The 14,913-nt window shown below is 45.2% G+C and overlaps 1 protein-coding gene across 1 annotated transcript in view; it reads left to right on the top strand.

Annotated features, from left to right (window-relative positions):
• Positions 1 to 14,913, top strand: part of LOC124789100 (beta-1,3-glucan-binding protein-like) — a 119,276-nt gene that overhangs the window by 63,474 nt on the left and 40,889 nt on the right. Inside the window, exon 3 of the mRNA XM_047256388.1 lies at positions 7,719 to 7,882. Coding sequence (XP_047112344.1) covers positions 7,719 to 7,882 — 164 coding nt within the window. The remainder of the gene's footprint in view (positions 1 to 7,718; positions 7,883 to 14,913) is intronic.

Raw genomic sequence — 14,913 nt, 5'->3', positions numbered from 1 at the left:
TATTAAAGTCATGGAAGTTGTAAGAGATTCTGGAAGCGATCCCCTTGAAATTGAAGACCCACCTACACACGTTTCTGGAGGTTCTTGAAGACGTTGTGCAGGACATCGTGGGTGATGTTCCGAATGTGACGTATCAGTGCAACTTGGACATCTTGTATGGTGTGCTGATTGCCTTCATAATCTCCCTTCAACGTACCCCATAGAAAGTAATCCGTTGGAGCCAAGTTGGGTGAACACGGTGGCCAGAGTCCTCGAGAGAAGTTGCGATCACCAAAGATGTCCTTTAAAACATCGCCTTATGGGTGGTACGTGCAGTCGCCCCATCCTGTTGGAACCAGGCATTCTCAGTTTCGTCCTCATTCTGTTCACCTAGGAAGGGCTCCAGAATGCAGGTGCAGTACCGTTCTGCATTTATGGTGTCCTGGAAGAAGATCGGCCCTATGATGCGTTTACGAGTCACAGGGCACCAAACACCAGCCTTTTGATCATGCAGTGGAGACATCTTAAATTCATGCGGATTCTCTATAGTCCACACACGACTATTTTGGCTATTCACGTAAACGGAGAGGTGAAATCACCATTGTCCTGCAGGAAGGACAGAAAACAGTTGCAAAAGTTCACACGCGCCGGGCGATCGGTGTCTCTCACTTCATGCACGACCGACGTTTTGAACGGATACATGGACAGTGACGTCCGGAGAATGTTGTGAGCGGAACTCACTGACACGTGGGCCTGCTGAGCTAGTCATCTAACCGATTTCTTTGGACTTTGCAGCATCATGTCTTGCACTTCCGCCACCTTCTCTTCGGATGTGGATGTTCATGGCCTGCCTGATTTTGGAGCATTGTGAACGCTTGCGCTCTTTCGAAACTTGGTGATGACGTTCCGTACAGCATTGCAGTCAGGCATCTTCACTCCTGGGAACTTTGCTGCAAATGCAGCTTGAACTGCTGAGGTAAACTTGTCTCCATTGCGGGACACATGCTCTACAAGAAACGCTCTTTGTTCAAAAAATTGTTCAAATGTGTGTGAAATCTTATGGGACTTAACTGCTAAGGTCATCAGTCCCTAAGCTTACACACTACTTAACCTAAATTATCCTAAGGACAAACACACACATCCATGCCCGAGGGAGGACTCGAACCTCCGCCTGGACCAGCTGCACAGTCCATGACTGCAGCCCCTAAGACCTCTCGGCTAATCCCGCGCGGCTCTCTTTTTTCAATCGTATGCATTATGACCTAGATCACAATGATGTGACACAAGACGTTGGTCTTCAATCAAACCGGACCTGTGAACAAATACAAATACTTAGTCAGACATGTTTCAAATATGTTAAACAATGGAAAATGTATTAATAATTGACAATCATATCAGTCAACACTTAGCACACCGCAACATGGCACTGCACAGTTACTTTCTGAACACCCGGTACATATGGGGCATCCAAGTACCGAAACTTCATGAAACTATAGGGACCGAAGTGGAAATATTCCACGATTTCGCACGAAAAATTTCTCATTTTTTCAACCGAAACTGGCCGAGAAAAAATGTGTTGCTTTTCTTATTGAACACGCCTCACTTTTTTGCCTTATAGTTACAAGTAGTGTTTAAGTCATTAAACATCTGCCAGTCAAACCTACTGTACTTATTTCATTCAGTTACTCGTAGTATGAATGTCGCTAGCTACAACTGCTTCACGAAGAGTATTTATAAATTTTTGTACATTCCTGAGCAAGTTATTTCACTTTGAGAGACGTATATAACTATGTACACATTTCTTTTCCGCTGTAGTTAATTGAGGCTTCACGTTGGCTTCTGGTTAGGAATTGTTTCTCTGCATATTCCAGTTGTTTCTTCTGGTGGCATAGTGCGTATCGATCATTATCGGCGCGGGTGTATTTCCTGCGAGCACGCAACTGATATCTTTACACCAGATCAACGATGTGTTCTAAAACTTACAATTGGTATCAGTGTCGCTACTTACAAATGTATTTGCGACCTTGCGAATGTTCCGGTGCTGGTTGTTTCACTAAGATGAAAGTTTACGATTGTACACAGGCTTCTTTTCTCTGTAGTCGTCTCCTGACCCTTCATATTAGCTGCTGATTGAGAACTATTTCACCACTTACCCCAGGTACAGCTTCCAAGCCCATGATACGCTTCGGACTTCGTTTTCGCCGACAGGTTCCCTGCTAGCATGCTACTGACCTCACCACATCTGTTCCGGCGATTAGTTGCTAAACTCCCCACCCATAGCGCCAAATGTCGTTTGTATTTTATTTATCACTAATATGTAGGGTATTATATGATAGTGAAAGTGAATGCCCTGGTTGTGTGCACTTATAATTCCGTTTATATTTTATTTCATGTCCGCCTGCTTAGCTGGGTGGTAACGTGCTTGCATCCCACGTAGCAGGGCCCGGGTTCGATTCCTGGCCGGCTTGGAGATTTTCTGTGCACTTGGACTTGGTGTTGTGTTCTCATCATCATTTCATACTCATCACCGGCAAGTTGCACAATGTGGCGTCGACTGAGATAAGACTTGCACTCGGCGGCTGAACTTCCCTGGATGGGGCCTCCTGGCCAACAATGCCACACAGTTCATTTCATTTTGTTTCATTACTTTATTTTACTGTTAACCCTCCCCTCCTCCCTCGCACCTCTCACCTGATAGCAACCTGAAGAAGATGTGCGTGTCATCAGCTGATGAGCATAAGTTTTTTCAGGATGTCTGCATTTGTTGTTAGGTGACCATATACCATATTTCTACAAGTACTCTGATCCATGTGTAAGCACTCATGACCATTAACGTATTTTATTATTGTGTTACATACACTGAACAACCAGAATATTACGACCTGCGAGCTACTATCAATATAAACTCGTCCAGGCGATAGCAGCGTCAGCCGTGCGGGATTAGCCGAGCGGTCAAGCCGCTACAGACTGTGCGGCTGGTCCCGGCGGAGGTTCGAGTCCTCCCTCGGGCACGGGTGTGTGTGATTGTCATTAGGATAATTTAGGTTAAGTAGTGCGTAAGCTTAGGGACTGATGACCTTAGCAGTTAAGTCCCATAAGATTTCACACACATTTGAACATTTTTGGTAGCAGCGTCACCTGGCGAGGAATGACTGCTAGCCAGGCACATGCACGGTGCATGTAGTGTCAGTGAGTGTACTGTCTGCAGGCAGAATGGGGAAGGTGCGTGATCTATCTGAGTTTGACCGAAGGCAGATTGTGGTGGCCTGGAGGCTCGGCACGAGCCTCTCGCAAACCACAAGATTTGTAAGATTTGACGGATGTTCGAGGAGTGCTGTGATGATGTTCTTCAACAAGTGGCGAAACCAAGGGGAAACCATGTCCAGGGGGTTAGGCGGCCACCCCTCATTACAGATGCCGGACGTCGTAGGCTGGGCAGACTGGTGAAACAGGACAGGCGGCGAACTATGGCGGAACTAACATCAGACTGTAATGCAGCGCAGAGTACAAGTGTGTCTGAACACACAGTGCATCGAAAACCCCTAACGATGGGCCTCTGCAGACAACGACCCATGCATGTGCCGGTGTTAACGTCACGACATCGGCAACTACGACTGAAATACGCACGTGACCATCGGCAGTGGACGTTAGCGCAGTGGCAGAGTGTTGCATGGTCTGATGAATCCTGATACCTTCTTCATCGTGACGGTGGGAGGGCGTGAATCCGTGTCTTCCAGAGTAACAGCTACCTGACACCTGTACTGCGGGATGAACAAGCTGGCGGTGGCTCCATTATGCTTTGGGGGATCATTCACGTAGGCATTTGTGGGTTCAGTGGACCTCGTGAAAGGCAACATCATGGCCAAGGAGTATTATACACTAGTTGCAGACCATGTACACCCTTTCATGATGATCATGTTTCCCCGACAGCAGTGACATTTTTCAACAAGGCAATGCAAGGGCAGGAGTGTGACTGAGAGTTTCGAGAAGTACAGAGGCGAGTTCCAGTTCATGTGCTGGCCCCCCAATTCATTGGATCTAAACCCATCTGAGGACATCTGGCCGCGCGGGATTAGCCGAGCGGTCTTAGGCGCTGCAGTCATGGACTGTGCGGCTGGTCCAGGCGGGGATTCGAGTCCTCCCTCGGGCATGGGTGTGTGTGTTTGTCCTTAGGATAATTTAGGTTAAGTAGTGTGTAAGCTTAGGGACTGATGACCTTAGCAGTTAAGTCCCATAAGATTTCACACACATTTGAACATTTTTTTTGGACATCTGGGATGTGATTGAACGTGGTGTCACAGCTCATCGCCCGCTCCGCGGAATTTACAGGAATTAGGTGACTTAAGTGTGTAGATGTAGTGCCAGCTCCCTCCTGCAACCTTCAAGGGCCTCCTTGCTTCCATGACTCGACACATCGCCGCTGTTTCCCTTGCCAAAGGTGGACGTGCTGGCTATTACGTAGATAGCCATAATATTCTGATTGATCAGTGCATTGTTCTTGTATTTTTATAGGATTACAGTACTACATACACATGCTCATTTTTGATGCTCGATAATAACGTGATAATTTTAAGAATGTGCCACCTCTTTATCTTTAAATGTTTAAAATTTTTCTTCTTTAAGATTCATATTCTTACCTAGCTTACATTATGTGATCAAAAGTATCCTGACACACCCTAAAAACATACGTTTTTCATATTAGGTGCACTATACTTTCACCTACTGCCAGGTACTCCATACCAGCCACCTCAGTAGTCATTAGACATCGTGAGAGAGCAGAATGAGGCGCTCCACAGAACTCATTGACTTCAAACATGGTCAGGTGATTGGATACCATTCGTGTCATACGTCTGTAGGCGAGATTTCCACACTCCTAAACAACCCTAGGTCCACTGTTTCCGATGTGATAGTGAAGTCGAAACGTGAAGTCACACGTACAGCACAAAAGCGTACAGGCCGATCTCGTCTGTTGTGTGACAGAGACTGCCGACAGTTGAAGAGGATCGTAATGTGTAATAGGTAAGCATCTATCCATACCATTACACAGGAATTCCAAACTGCATCAGGATCCACTGCAAGTACTATGTCAGTTAGGCGGGAGGTGAGAAAACATGGATTTCATGCTCGAGTGGCTGCTCATAAGCCACACATCACGCTGGTAAATGCCAAACGACACCTCGCTTGGTGTAAGAAGGGTAAACATTAGACGATTGGACAGTGGAAAAACGTTGTGTGGAGTGACGAATCACGGTACACAATGTGGCGATCCGATGGCAGAGTGTGGGTTTGGCGAATGCCCGGTGAACGTCATCTGCCTGCGTGTGTAGTGCCAACAGTATAATTCGGAGGCGGTGGTGTTACAGAGTGGTCATGTTTTTCTTGGAGGTGGTTTGCACCCATTGTTGTTTTGCGTGGCACTACACCGCACAGGCCTACACTGATGTTTTAAGCACCTTCTTGTTTTCCACTGTTGAAGAGAAATTCGGGGATGGCGATTGCATCCTTCAACAGGATCGAACTCCTATTCATAATGCACGGCGTGTGGCGGAGTGGTTACACGACAATAACATCCCTGTAATGGACTGGCCTGCACAGAGCCCTGAGCTGAATCCTATAGAACACCTTTCGGATGTTTTGGAATTCCTACTGCGTACCAGGCCACACCAACCGATATCGATACCTCTCCTCAGTGCAGCACTCCGTGATAATGGGCTGCCATTCCCCAAGAAACCTTCCAGCACCTGATTGAACGTATGCCTGCGAGAGTGGAAGCTGTAATCAAGGCTAAGGGTGGGCCAACACAATATTGAATTCCAGCATTACCGATGGAGGGCGCCACGAATTTGTAAGTCATTTTCAGCCAGGTGTCCGGATACTTTCGTTCACATAGTGTAGATTTATTTGCGGCATATTTCCCTATACGGTCTTCTGAAGAAATGCACCAGGTACGTGAAATAGATAAGGAAATAAAATGTCTTTTGTGCAACTAGTTGCTGATTTTTTTTTCAACAATAATACACATACAATTGATGAAATTGTATAATGTATTAAATATGAGGCCTAGTCACAGAGTAACATACGTTTTGAAATAAAAAATTAAAAATATACAAAAACCAAATTTAATACATTCATTTTAAAAGTAGACTCTTAAGTTATTTTTCCAGATAATTGCCATTCAAACGGAGGCACTTAAAATACTGTGGCACAAGTTTTCAACACCGTTTCTGTAGAAATGTGCCTCCTGCAATTGCAGTCACTGGTTTATACCGGCATTTAGTTCCGCGCCAGTAGCAAAGCGTTGAGCAGCGAACCATGTCTTCATTGCTGGGAAGACGTCGTCGTCATTCGGCTTCAAATCAGGGCTATATGGAGGATGATTAAAGACGTCACATTCATCAGCCCACAGAAGCTTTCGGGTACAATTGGCCGTGTGTGGGCGTGCTTTGTCGTGAAAAAACTAAAGTTTTGCGCAAAGTTTTCCCTGACGTTTTTTTGTATCGCCCAACTTAACTTTGTCAGTGTTTGACAACATCTGAATGGTTTAAATAGCTCTGAGGACTATGGGACTTAACATCAGAGGTCATCAGTTCCCTAGAACTTAGAACTACTTAAACCTAACTAACATAAGGACATCACACACATCCACACCCGAGGCAGGATTCGAACCTGCGACCGTAGCAGTCGCGCGGTTCCGGACTGAAGTGCCTAGAAACGCTCGGCCACCGCGGCTGGCTTGACAACACCTCTCGGAGTTACCTGTTGTGTCACGTTCAAGGACATCAATGAGAACTACTGCCTTAGAGATCCAAAACACAGTAGCCATGATCTTTCTGCTGGCAGCGTTTGCAAACACCGACTGCATTTTTGTTTCACAATTAACACACGTCACCCAAGTCTCGTCCCCGGTTCTGATACACCCGATAATTTTGTTACCATTTTTCTTGTAATCTTCAAGGAAGGTCAGCGCTGCAGCTAATCTCTGTTCTTAGTGGTCTGCTGTTAGGATTTGGGAACTCACCTACCACAAAGTTTGTTGTAACCAAGCTTCTCGGCCACATTTTTGTGCACCAAACTCTGTGAAATTTGAGGTAATATTGCGAAAGTTCCGTAATCGTGAAACGACGATTTTCACGAATTTTATCGTCGATTTTCATCGCCAGTCGGTCTGTCACAAGGCTAAGCCTACCACTGCGGACCTCATCGTGAAGACTGATACCGCCATTTTTAAAACCAATGCATAATTTCCTCATTCGACTTTCACTCACTGTTCCTATTCCGGGCACATCACAAGGGCAGAATAAATTTCAATTGGTCTGCAGTTTTTTGCAAACGATAACCCACTCACAGAACGCATCTCACAAATGGAGGTATTTTCTATTTCAGCCCACGTTTTAACACGTCACAGAAAGCAAAACAGTAGAGACACAGACCACACACCACGACCGCTGGATGCGTACAGCACCAAGATGGCGGCTGTAGCTCCGCCCACCGCCGCGACAGACCAAAATGTCTGTTACTTTGTAGATGGCCGCCCTCGCGTATTACAACATATGTAAATTCCTTGTCGGTCTGAATGCAACATTACTTTTATCCAAAGACAATCACTATAAACTCACAAGCAGAGAAACTAAAACAACTGCGAATGCCCCTTTCTAGTATGCCAACTCCACTAAAAGCCAAGACGCTGTTCAGTTGTCTCGAGTTTGGTGCTGAGCCCATTGGTCTGGCCGGTGTTGCAGGTGCACCAACCCGTTGGTCAACGGCTGCTCGCGCACCGGCACTGCTACCAACATCCTGAACCCGGTGACGTCGGCGCGCGTGCGCACCGTCAACTCCTTCAGTTTCCGCTATGGCCGCGTCGAGGTGCGCGCCAAGATGCCCGCTGGCGACTGGCTCTGGCCCGGTGAGTAGGCCTGCTTGTCGCTGCCATCCCCACCTGCCTACTACCACTCCATGGGTACGTATTTACAGGAGGAAGCAGCGTCTGCAGAATGGCGAAGCACCACTGTAGGTGTTCCACGGGGGTCGATGTTTGGTCCACCCTTGTTATACATGTAAACTGCCACACACACACACACACACACACACACACACACACAAAAGGTATGAAACACCCAAGAGAAGGAAGCGAAATGAAACTTGATGGGCTGACAGAGCTTGTCATATCATTTCATTTCAACGATACCAAAATCAAGTCAACTTTACAAGGAAGTTGCCACTATGAGCTCACCTGTCAGTATGATGATGCAGCCCCTCTAGTCTGGATGTATGTACTGATTGTAAATCACTCCGTAAAGCCATTGTATCTTCTCTTGACCTGCAACTATTCTTTACAGATCCCTGATATCCTGGACACTGTCAATGGGATGGAGTTGACTTCCGAGCTGGCCCAATGCATTTTCCACTGGGGTCAGATCTGGAGATGTTTCTGGCCTCAGGAGCGCCTGAACATCATGTAGACAGTTCACAGACACATGTGCCATGTAATGGACATGTATTTTCCCGTTAAAAAGTGGCCCCACAATGCTGTCATATGAGAGTAAGGCTTGATGATGATGATGATGGTGTTTAGTTTTTGGTGCGCTCAACTGCATGGTTATCAGTGCCCGTACAAATTTCCAATATTTGCTCGGTCCATTCACGCCATTTTCATGAATGATGATGAAATGATGAGGACAACACAAACACCCAATCATCTCGAGGCACGTGAAAATCCCTGACCCCACTAGGAATCGAACCCAGGACCCCATGCTCAGGAAGTGAGAATGCGACCGTGAGACCATGAGCTGGGGACAGTAAGACATGAGGACACAGAATGTATGTAATGTAGTGCTGTGCCATCAGAGTTCGCTCAAATACTACCAGATGTGGCTTGAAGTCATTCACAATGGATCCCCACACCATGTCTCTCCAAAACGTTGGAGAATGAGATTTCTCCCCAGGTCAGCACCATATTCACAGATGAAGGTCTTCTGGAGTAATGCAGAATCACAATTCATCACTGAACACAGCGGGAAGCAATTAATTGGCAGACCTTTCTTCCCATTTAAGGCACCACTCCAAATGCAGCCGTTTGTGTTGAGGTGTTCACCACAATTTACACAGGGGTCAGTAATTACCTAGTCCAGCTGGCATTAGTCACCAACAGTTGGTGAGAAGTGACATGACACGTTGCAGGGAGATCATTACTTGTTGCTGGATGGCAGATGAAGGGGATCAAACTGCTGATGTCATTGGACCCTAGGCTTAGACACTACTTAATGTAACTGAAACGAACTTACACTAAGGACAACACACACACATGCCCGATGGAGGACTCGAACCGCTGATGGGGGGAGCTGTATGAACCATGGCAAGGTGCCTCAGACTGGGTGGCTGGCAGACGAAAATGAAAAGGGATTATGATGGGCTTCGTGCACTTAACGGCAATCCTTCCTTATGGTGGTCACAGGTAGCCGACTGGAACCTTGACCACGAGTCTGAGTGCTCTCACATACGCATGCATTCAAACACTGGGCCACTGTCACATCTAAATACCCCACAACTCTGGATACTGCACGTCCCGACCATCCTGCCAAATGGACATCCACAATGACCCCTTTCAAACTATGTCAGATGCTGATACCACTGTCTCACACAAGTACGTGACATTTCCATGTCCTTCACAGTGATTGCATCTGACGCTGTTCACGCCCCTTATGTAGCCTACCAAGTCTGACAACGACACTAATGGCGAACAACACCAGTGCACTTTGGTAGCTGTTTTACCTGTCACAGAGAATTGAAACTCTGATCGTTTAATACCCACCGATGGTGTATCTCTGTACAAAGCTACGAAAAAGAAAATGCAGCATGAAGGAATTACCCGAAAGAGACACAAATCGACAGATGTGATGTACGTGTACAGAAAAAAATGATTACAGTTTCAGAAAAAAATCCGCGATTCATTCAAGACAAAGAGCTTAACAAATTGAGCAAGGCGATAACTCGTTGGTCCACATCTGACCCTTACGCAAGCAGTTATTCTGCTTGGCACTGGCTTACAGAGTTGTTGGATTTCCTCCTGAGGCACATCTTGCCAAATAATATCCAACTGGCGCGTTATATCGTCAAAATCTCGAGCTGATTGGAGGGCCTTGCCTGTAATGATACAAACATTCTCAATTGGGGACAAATACGACGACCTTGCTGGGTAAGGTAGGATTTCGCAAGCACGAAGATAGGCATTAGAAACTCGCACCACGTGCGGTCGGGCATTGTCTTGTTGAAACGTGAGCCCAAGATGGCTTGACTTGAAGGACAACTAAATGGGGTGTAGAATACTGTCGACGTACCGCTGTGCTGTAGTCCAGCAGATGACTAGCAAAGTGGTCCTGCCATGAAAAGCAATGAGAGCCCAAACCATAACTGGTTGTTGGGCCTTATGGTGGGTGACAGTAGAGTTCGTATGCCAAACCTGCAGGGGCGACTCCAGAAACGTCTTCACTCGAGTAGAACTGTGTTCAGTATTAGCCCACTTCGAAATGAGGTGCGATGACCAGCGAAGACATATCTGGAGATGCCCTGGACAGCGGTTGGATACCAAATTGATTCTCACCCGCCATACGGCCCGACAACCAGCAGTGATGGTCTGGGGTGTATTTCTTTTCATAGCAGGACTCCGTTGGTTGTCATCTGCGGCACAGCCGTACGTTGACGGTATTCTACGCCCCGTTTTGTTACCCTCCATGCCAACCGTCAGGCACTTACGAGGGTGAGTCAAATGAAACCCTTAAATTTGTAACAAGAAATCGAAATTTCGCGCCGTTATCCTCTAAGTTGGTAAGCACGCTACAAACAGCGTGCAGAATGGCCTGTAGGTGGCAGCATAGTGCAGACGCACACATACCGTCGCACTATCAGTATAAAGATGGCCGCCCCAATCGCGACTTGCACCATGGAAGAACAGCGTTCTGTTATTCGGTTTTTGCGTAGTGAAGGTGTAGAACCTATTGTTATTTATCGACGAATGAAGGTTCAGTACGGTGATGCATGTTTTTCACAGTAGCAAGTCTACGAGTGGAGTAGGAAGTTCGCAAATGGTATGACTTCAGTGGAAGATGCTCCTGGTCCAGGTCAGGCACAACGAGTTGTGACTCCACAGAACACTGCAGCAGTTCAAGCCATAGTGAAGGAAAACCGCCGAGTGACACTGAATGACATTGCAGCATGTTTACAGGTTATTCAGGCGTCAGCACACCACATTGTCCATGATGTGCTCCAGTTTCACAAAGTGTCTATAAGACGGGTGCCACGGCAGCTGACTCCTGAAATGAGAGAACGACGTCTTGATGTTCGTGAAGAACTTCTTCGGCGCTTTGAAGTAGAAGGTGATGGCTTCCTTGCAAGAATCGTTACTGGGGACGAAACCTGTGTTCACTTCCACCAACCGGAAACGAAGAGAGCGAGCAAGGAATGGCGCCATTCCTCATCACCAAAACCAAAGAAGTTTCGAACAGAACTATCAGCAGGGAAGGTTATGCTGACTCTCTTTTGGAGCATTACATGCCTAGAGGGATCACTGTCACCAATGAATCGTACACATATCTCCTAAAAAATGATCTGCGGCCTGCAATCAAATCAAAGCGACGTGGATTGCTGCCAGCACGTGTCCTTTTGCAACATGACAATGCAAGGCCCCACACTGCCCGTACAACAGTTGCAACAATCACAGACCTGCATTCTGAGTGTCTTCCTCATCCACCATACTCACCAGACCTTGCCCCAAGTGATTTCCATGTGTTTGGACCACTCGAAGACGCAATGGGAGGAAAGAAGTTCCGTTCTGATGAAGAGGTACGCCAGGCGGTGCATAAGTGGTTGCGCGGACTACCAAAAGAATTTTTTTCTCAAGGAATTTATGCACTTTGTAAGCACTGGAGGACTTGCATTGAGCGTGAGGGAGATTGTGTTGAAAAGTGATACAGCTTCGTACCACGTCTGCACAATAAATAACATTTAAAAAAAAATTTAAGGTTTTCATTTGACTCACCCTCGTACATTTTAGTAAGATAATGCCCAACCGCACACGGCAAGAGTTTCAACTGCTTGTCTTCCTGCTTGCCAAACCCTATCTTGACCAGAAAGGTCTTCTGACCTCTGCCCAAATGAGAACGTTTGGAGCATTATTGGCATGACCCTCCAACCATCACGTGATTTTGATGATATAACGCGCCAGTTGGGCAGATTTTGGCATGATGTGCCTCAATAGGACATCCAAGGACTCTGTAAATTAATTCCAAGCCGAATAACTACTTTCATAAGGACCAGAAGTTGACCTACGCGTTATTTACTTGTTAGATTTGTGAAGGTCTATTTCATGAATGAATCACCCATTTTCTCTGAAACTGTAGTCATTTGTTTCTCTGTACTTGTACATCACATTTTCCAATTTACATCCCATTTGGATAATTCCTTCATGGTGCGTCTTTTTTTCTTGTCTTAGAGCGTACTACAAAAGCAAAAAATTAGAAAGAAATATGTAGGTTTCTAATGTCATTATTTCAGTTCCAAATATATTACTTGTTCAAGAGCTAAGTGAAATGGAATATCAGTTCACGTACAGTAAATTTTGCGTTACAGTAGCCTCCTTCATCTCTTCGATCATGCGCGAAGCGCGTAAAGTAAAAAGTGACAGCACGCCATTCGCTATTCAGCTTAGTACGATACTTCTATAGACGTCTATGCCGTTCGTGAGGAACAAGAGGAACCACCGTCACAACCAGATCGTGTAGTATATTCCGTTCTGTCATACGATCCATGTTGCTCCTCAGGGGTATCTAGACCCATATTAAAATATTTGTCTTGAGGACTTATTTTTATGCGAGCGAAACAGGCAGTAGCCTAATAAGCGTCTGGAAATATCGAGACTCTGCAAGTGTAACTTATTACTAGGAAAGAGTAGTTAATTTACTGCTCAATACTGCAATGTTGTTGAGCAGTATAATATCTTTATCATCTTTTGTTGCTTTTTATACGATTTTACATGCCGTTTAGAAAATATTTTTTCTCCTTAGATGCTATTAAGTTTTGAAATATCTTGGCCGGCCACTGTGACCGAGGTTCTAGGCGCTTCAGTCCGGAACGACGCGACTGCTACGGTCGCAGGTTCGAATCCTACCTCGGGCATGGATGTGCGTGATGTCCTTAGGTTAGTTAGGTTTACGTAGTTCTAAGTCTAGGGGCCTGATGACCTCAGATGTTAAGTAAGCCCCGTAGTGCTTGGAGCCATCTGAATTTGAAATATCTTGCTTTTCGACAAGAACTTATATCTGTCAGACATGAATGTTTGATGCGGAATTTATCTTTTGGAATGAAGCAATAAATTAATGATTCCGATAAAACAACCTGAAATTTCGTTTGATTTCAAATATTAGTATCGAGGATAAAGAATTTTGAAGCACATCCGACCTCCTAGTAAGTAAAGCTACAAAGGATAGTCATTTCGACTACATAATTTCTTACGAGTAGACATTCTAAGGTGCTAGGTTCTGTGACTGAAGATCGACCTCTACATCTACGCTATTCTCTGCAAATCACTGTGAAGTGTATGACAGTGCGTACCTCGCATAGTGCCAGTTATTGGGTCTTCTTCTGCACCATTCATGGATTGAGCGTGGGAAGAACAATTGTTTAAATGCCTCCGTACGTGCTGTAACTAATCTAATCGTGTCCTCACAATCCGTGTGCGAGCCGTATGTAGGAGGTTGTTGCGTAACGGCACCACCGACCACCTTAAACGGCCATCGATGCTAACGCTATACCTCTGCGAGGAATTTTTGAGATGTGATCGTGAAATAACCTAATGGAGACAGAACAATCAAGCTGAGATTCTTTCCCGAAACACTCCAGCAAAGTATAACCAACAGTAAGCGGTGGGGCAGGAACAGACGTTCTCCCAGCAAAAAAGCAACTTGTAACATTACATATTAAAGCTGGTCGCCAGCTTAATTAGGCATCTTGTGTCAAGCAAAATGTTAAAGCAGAAGGCAGTGCTAAGGTTGGTCTAACCTTCCTTGATACACACACACACACACACTAAACTCTTTCATTATATCTGTTCACATCACAACACATTAACCTAACCTTGCAGATAAATGTGCTAGTAACAAACAAATTGCCAATAACCTACCTTACAACACCTTACAATACCTAGTAACAACACGTACCTTAAATGAACTAGGTGTAACACATGAAACTATTAGCAATACTGAACAGGGAAAAGCTTGAAATGATTCTGAATTTAAATCAGGAGGTCTGCTATCGATCATAATCTATAGCTTCATTGCTTGGTACAGGGTCTCTATGCCTGAGCACTAACCAACTTGCATTGCACTAGATAACACAGTAAATTGTTCTTTCTTAACCTCGCTTTTGAAGCAACTAAACAGAATGTAAATCTAACAACTCTCGCTCTGAAGGAGCTTCATTAACTAGCTAGACTAGTACATGAGGACCCTTAAACTTTCATGGTTTGAAGAACCATGCTCATTAACTAAACTACACCAGAATGTATGAGAAATCGTAAGCATTCTTATCATTAATTATTAATTAAGTAAAGCACAACAAACTATAACTCTTTAAATAACAAATGTGCTTTCATAAGCAGTCTTTTGACCTAATCAAAAGTATAATTGGCTGTACAAATGACAACACCACATTAGATTCAAGTTCAACCACTTTCTCATAGTAAATTAGGACGCTTGGAATTAAATTCACTAGGGAGGATTCCTGTCCAGGTTTGTGATTTGGGTTAATCACAGGTGTAAGATAGAGTTTTTAGCAACACCACGATTATTATTAAAATCAATCAAATTTCACAAATACCCGGTCCACTTACGGAGTGCCAAATATAAACAATTTAGTGGAAGGTTGGTGGCACTGGTGGCGCAATTC

Source organism: Schistocerca piceifrons, chromosome 3 (assembly GCF_021461385.2).
Source record: "Schistocerca piceifrons isolate TAMUIC-IGC-003096 chromosome 3, iqSchPice1.1, whole genome shotgun sequence".
NCBI lineage: Eukaryota > Metazoa > Arthropoda > Insecta > Orthoptera > Acrididae > Schistocerca > Schistocerca piceifrons.
Note: the sequence above shows the minus strand (reverse complement) of the source record. Positions and strands in the feature narration are given on the sequence as shown.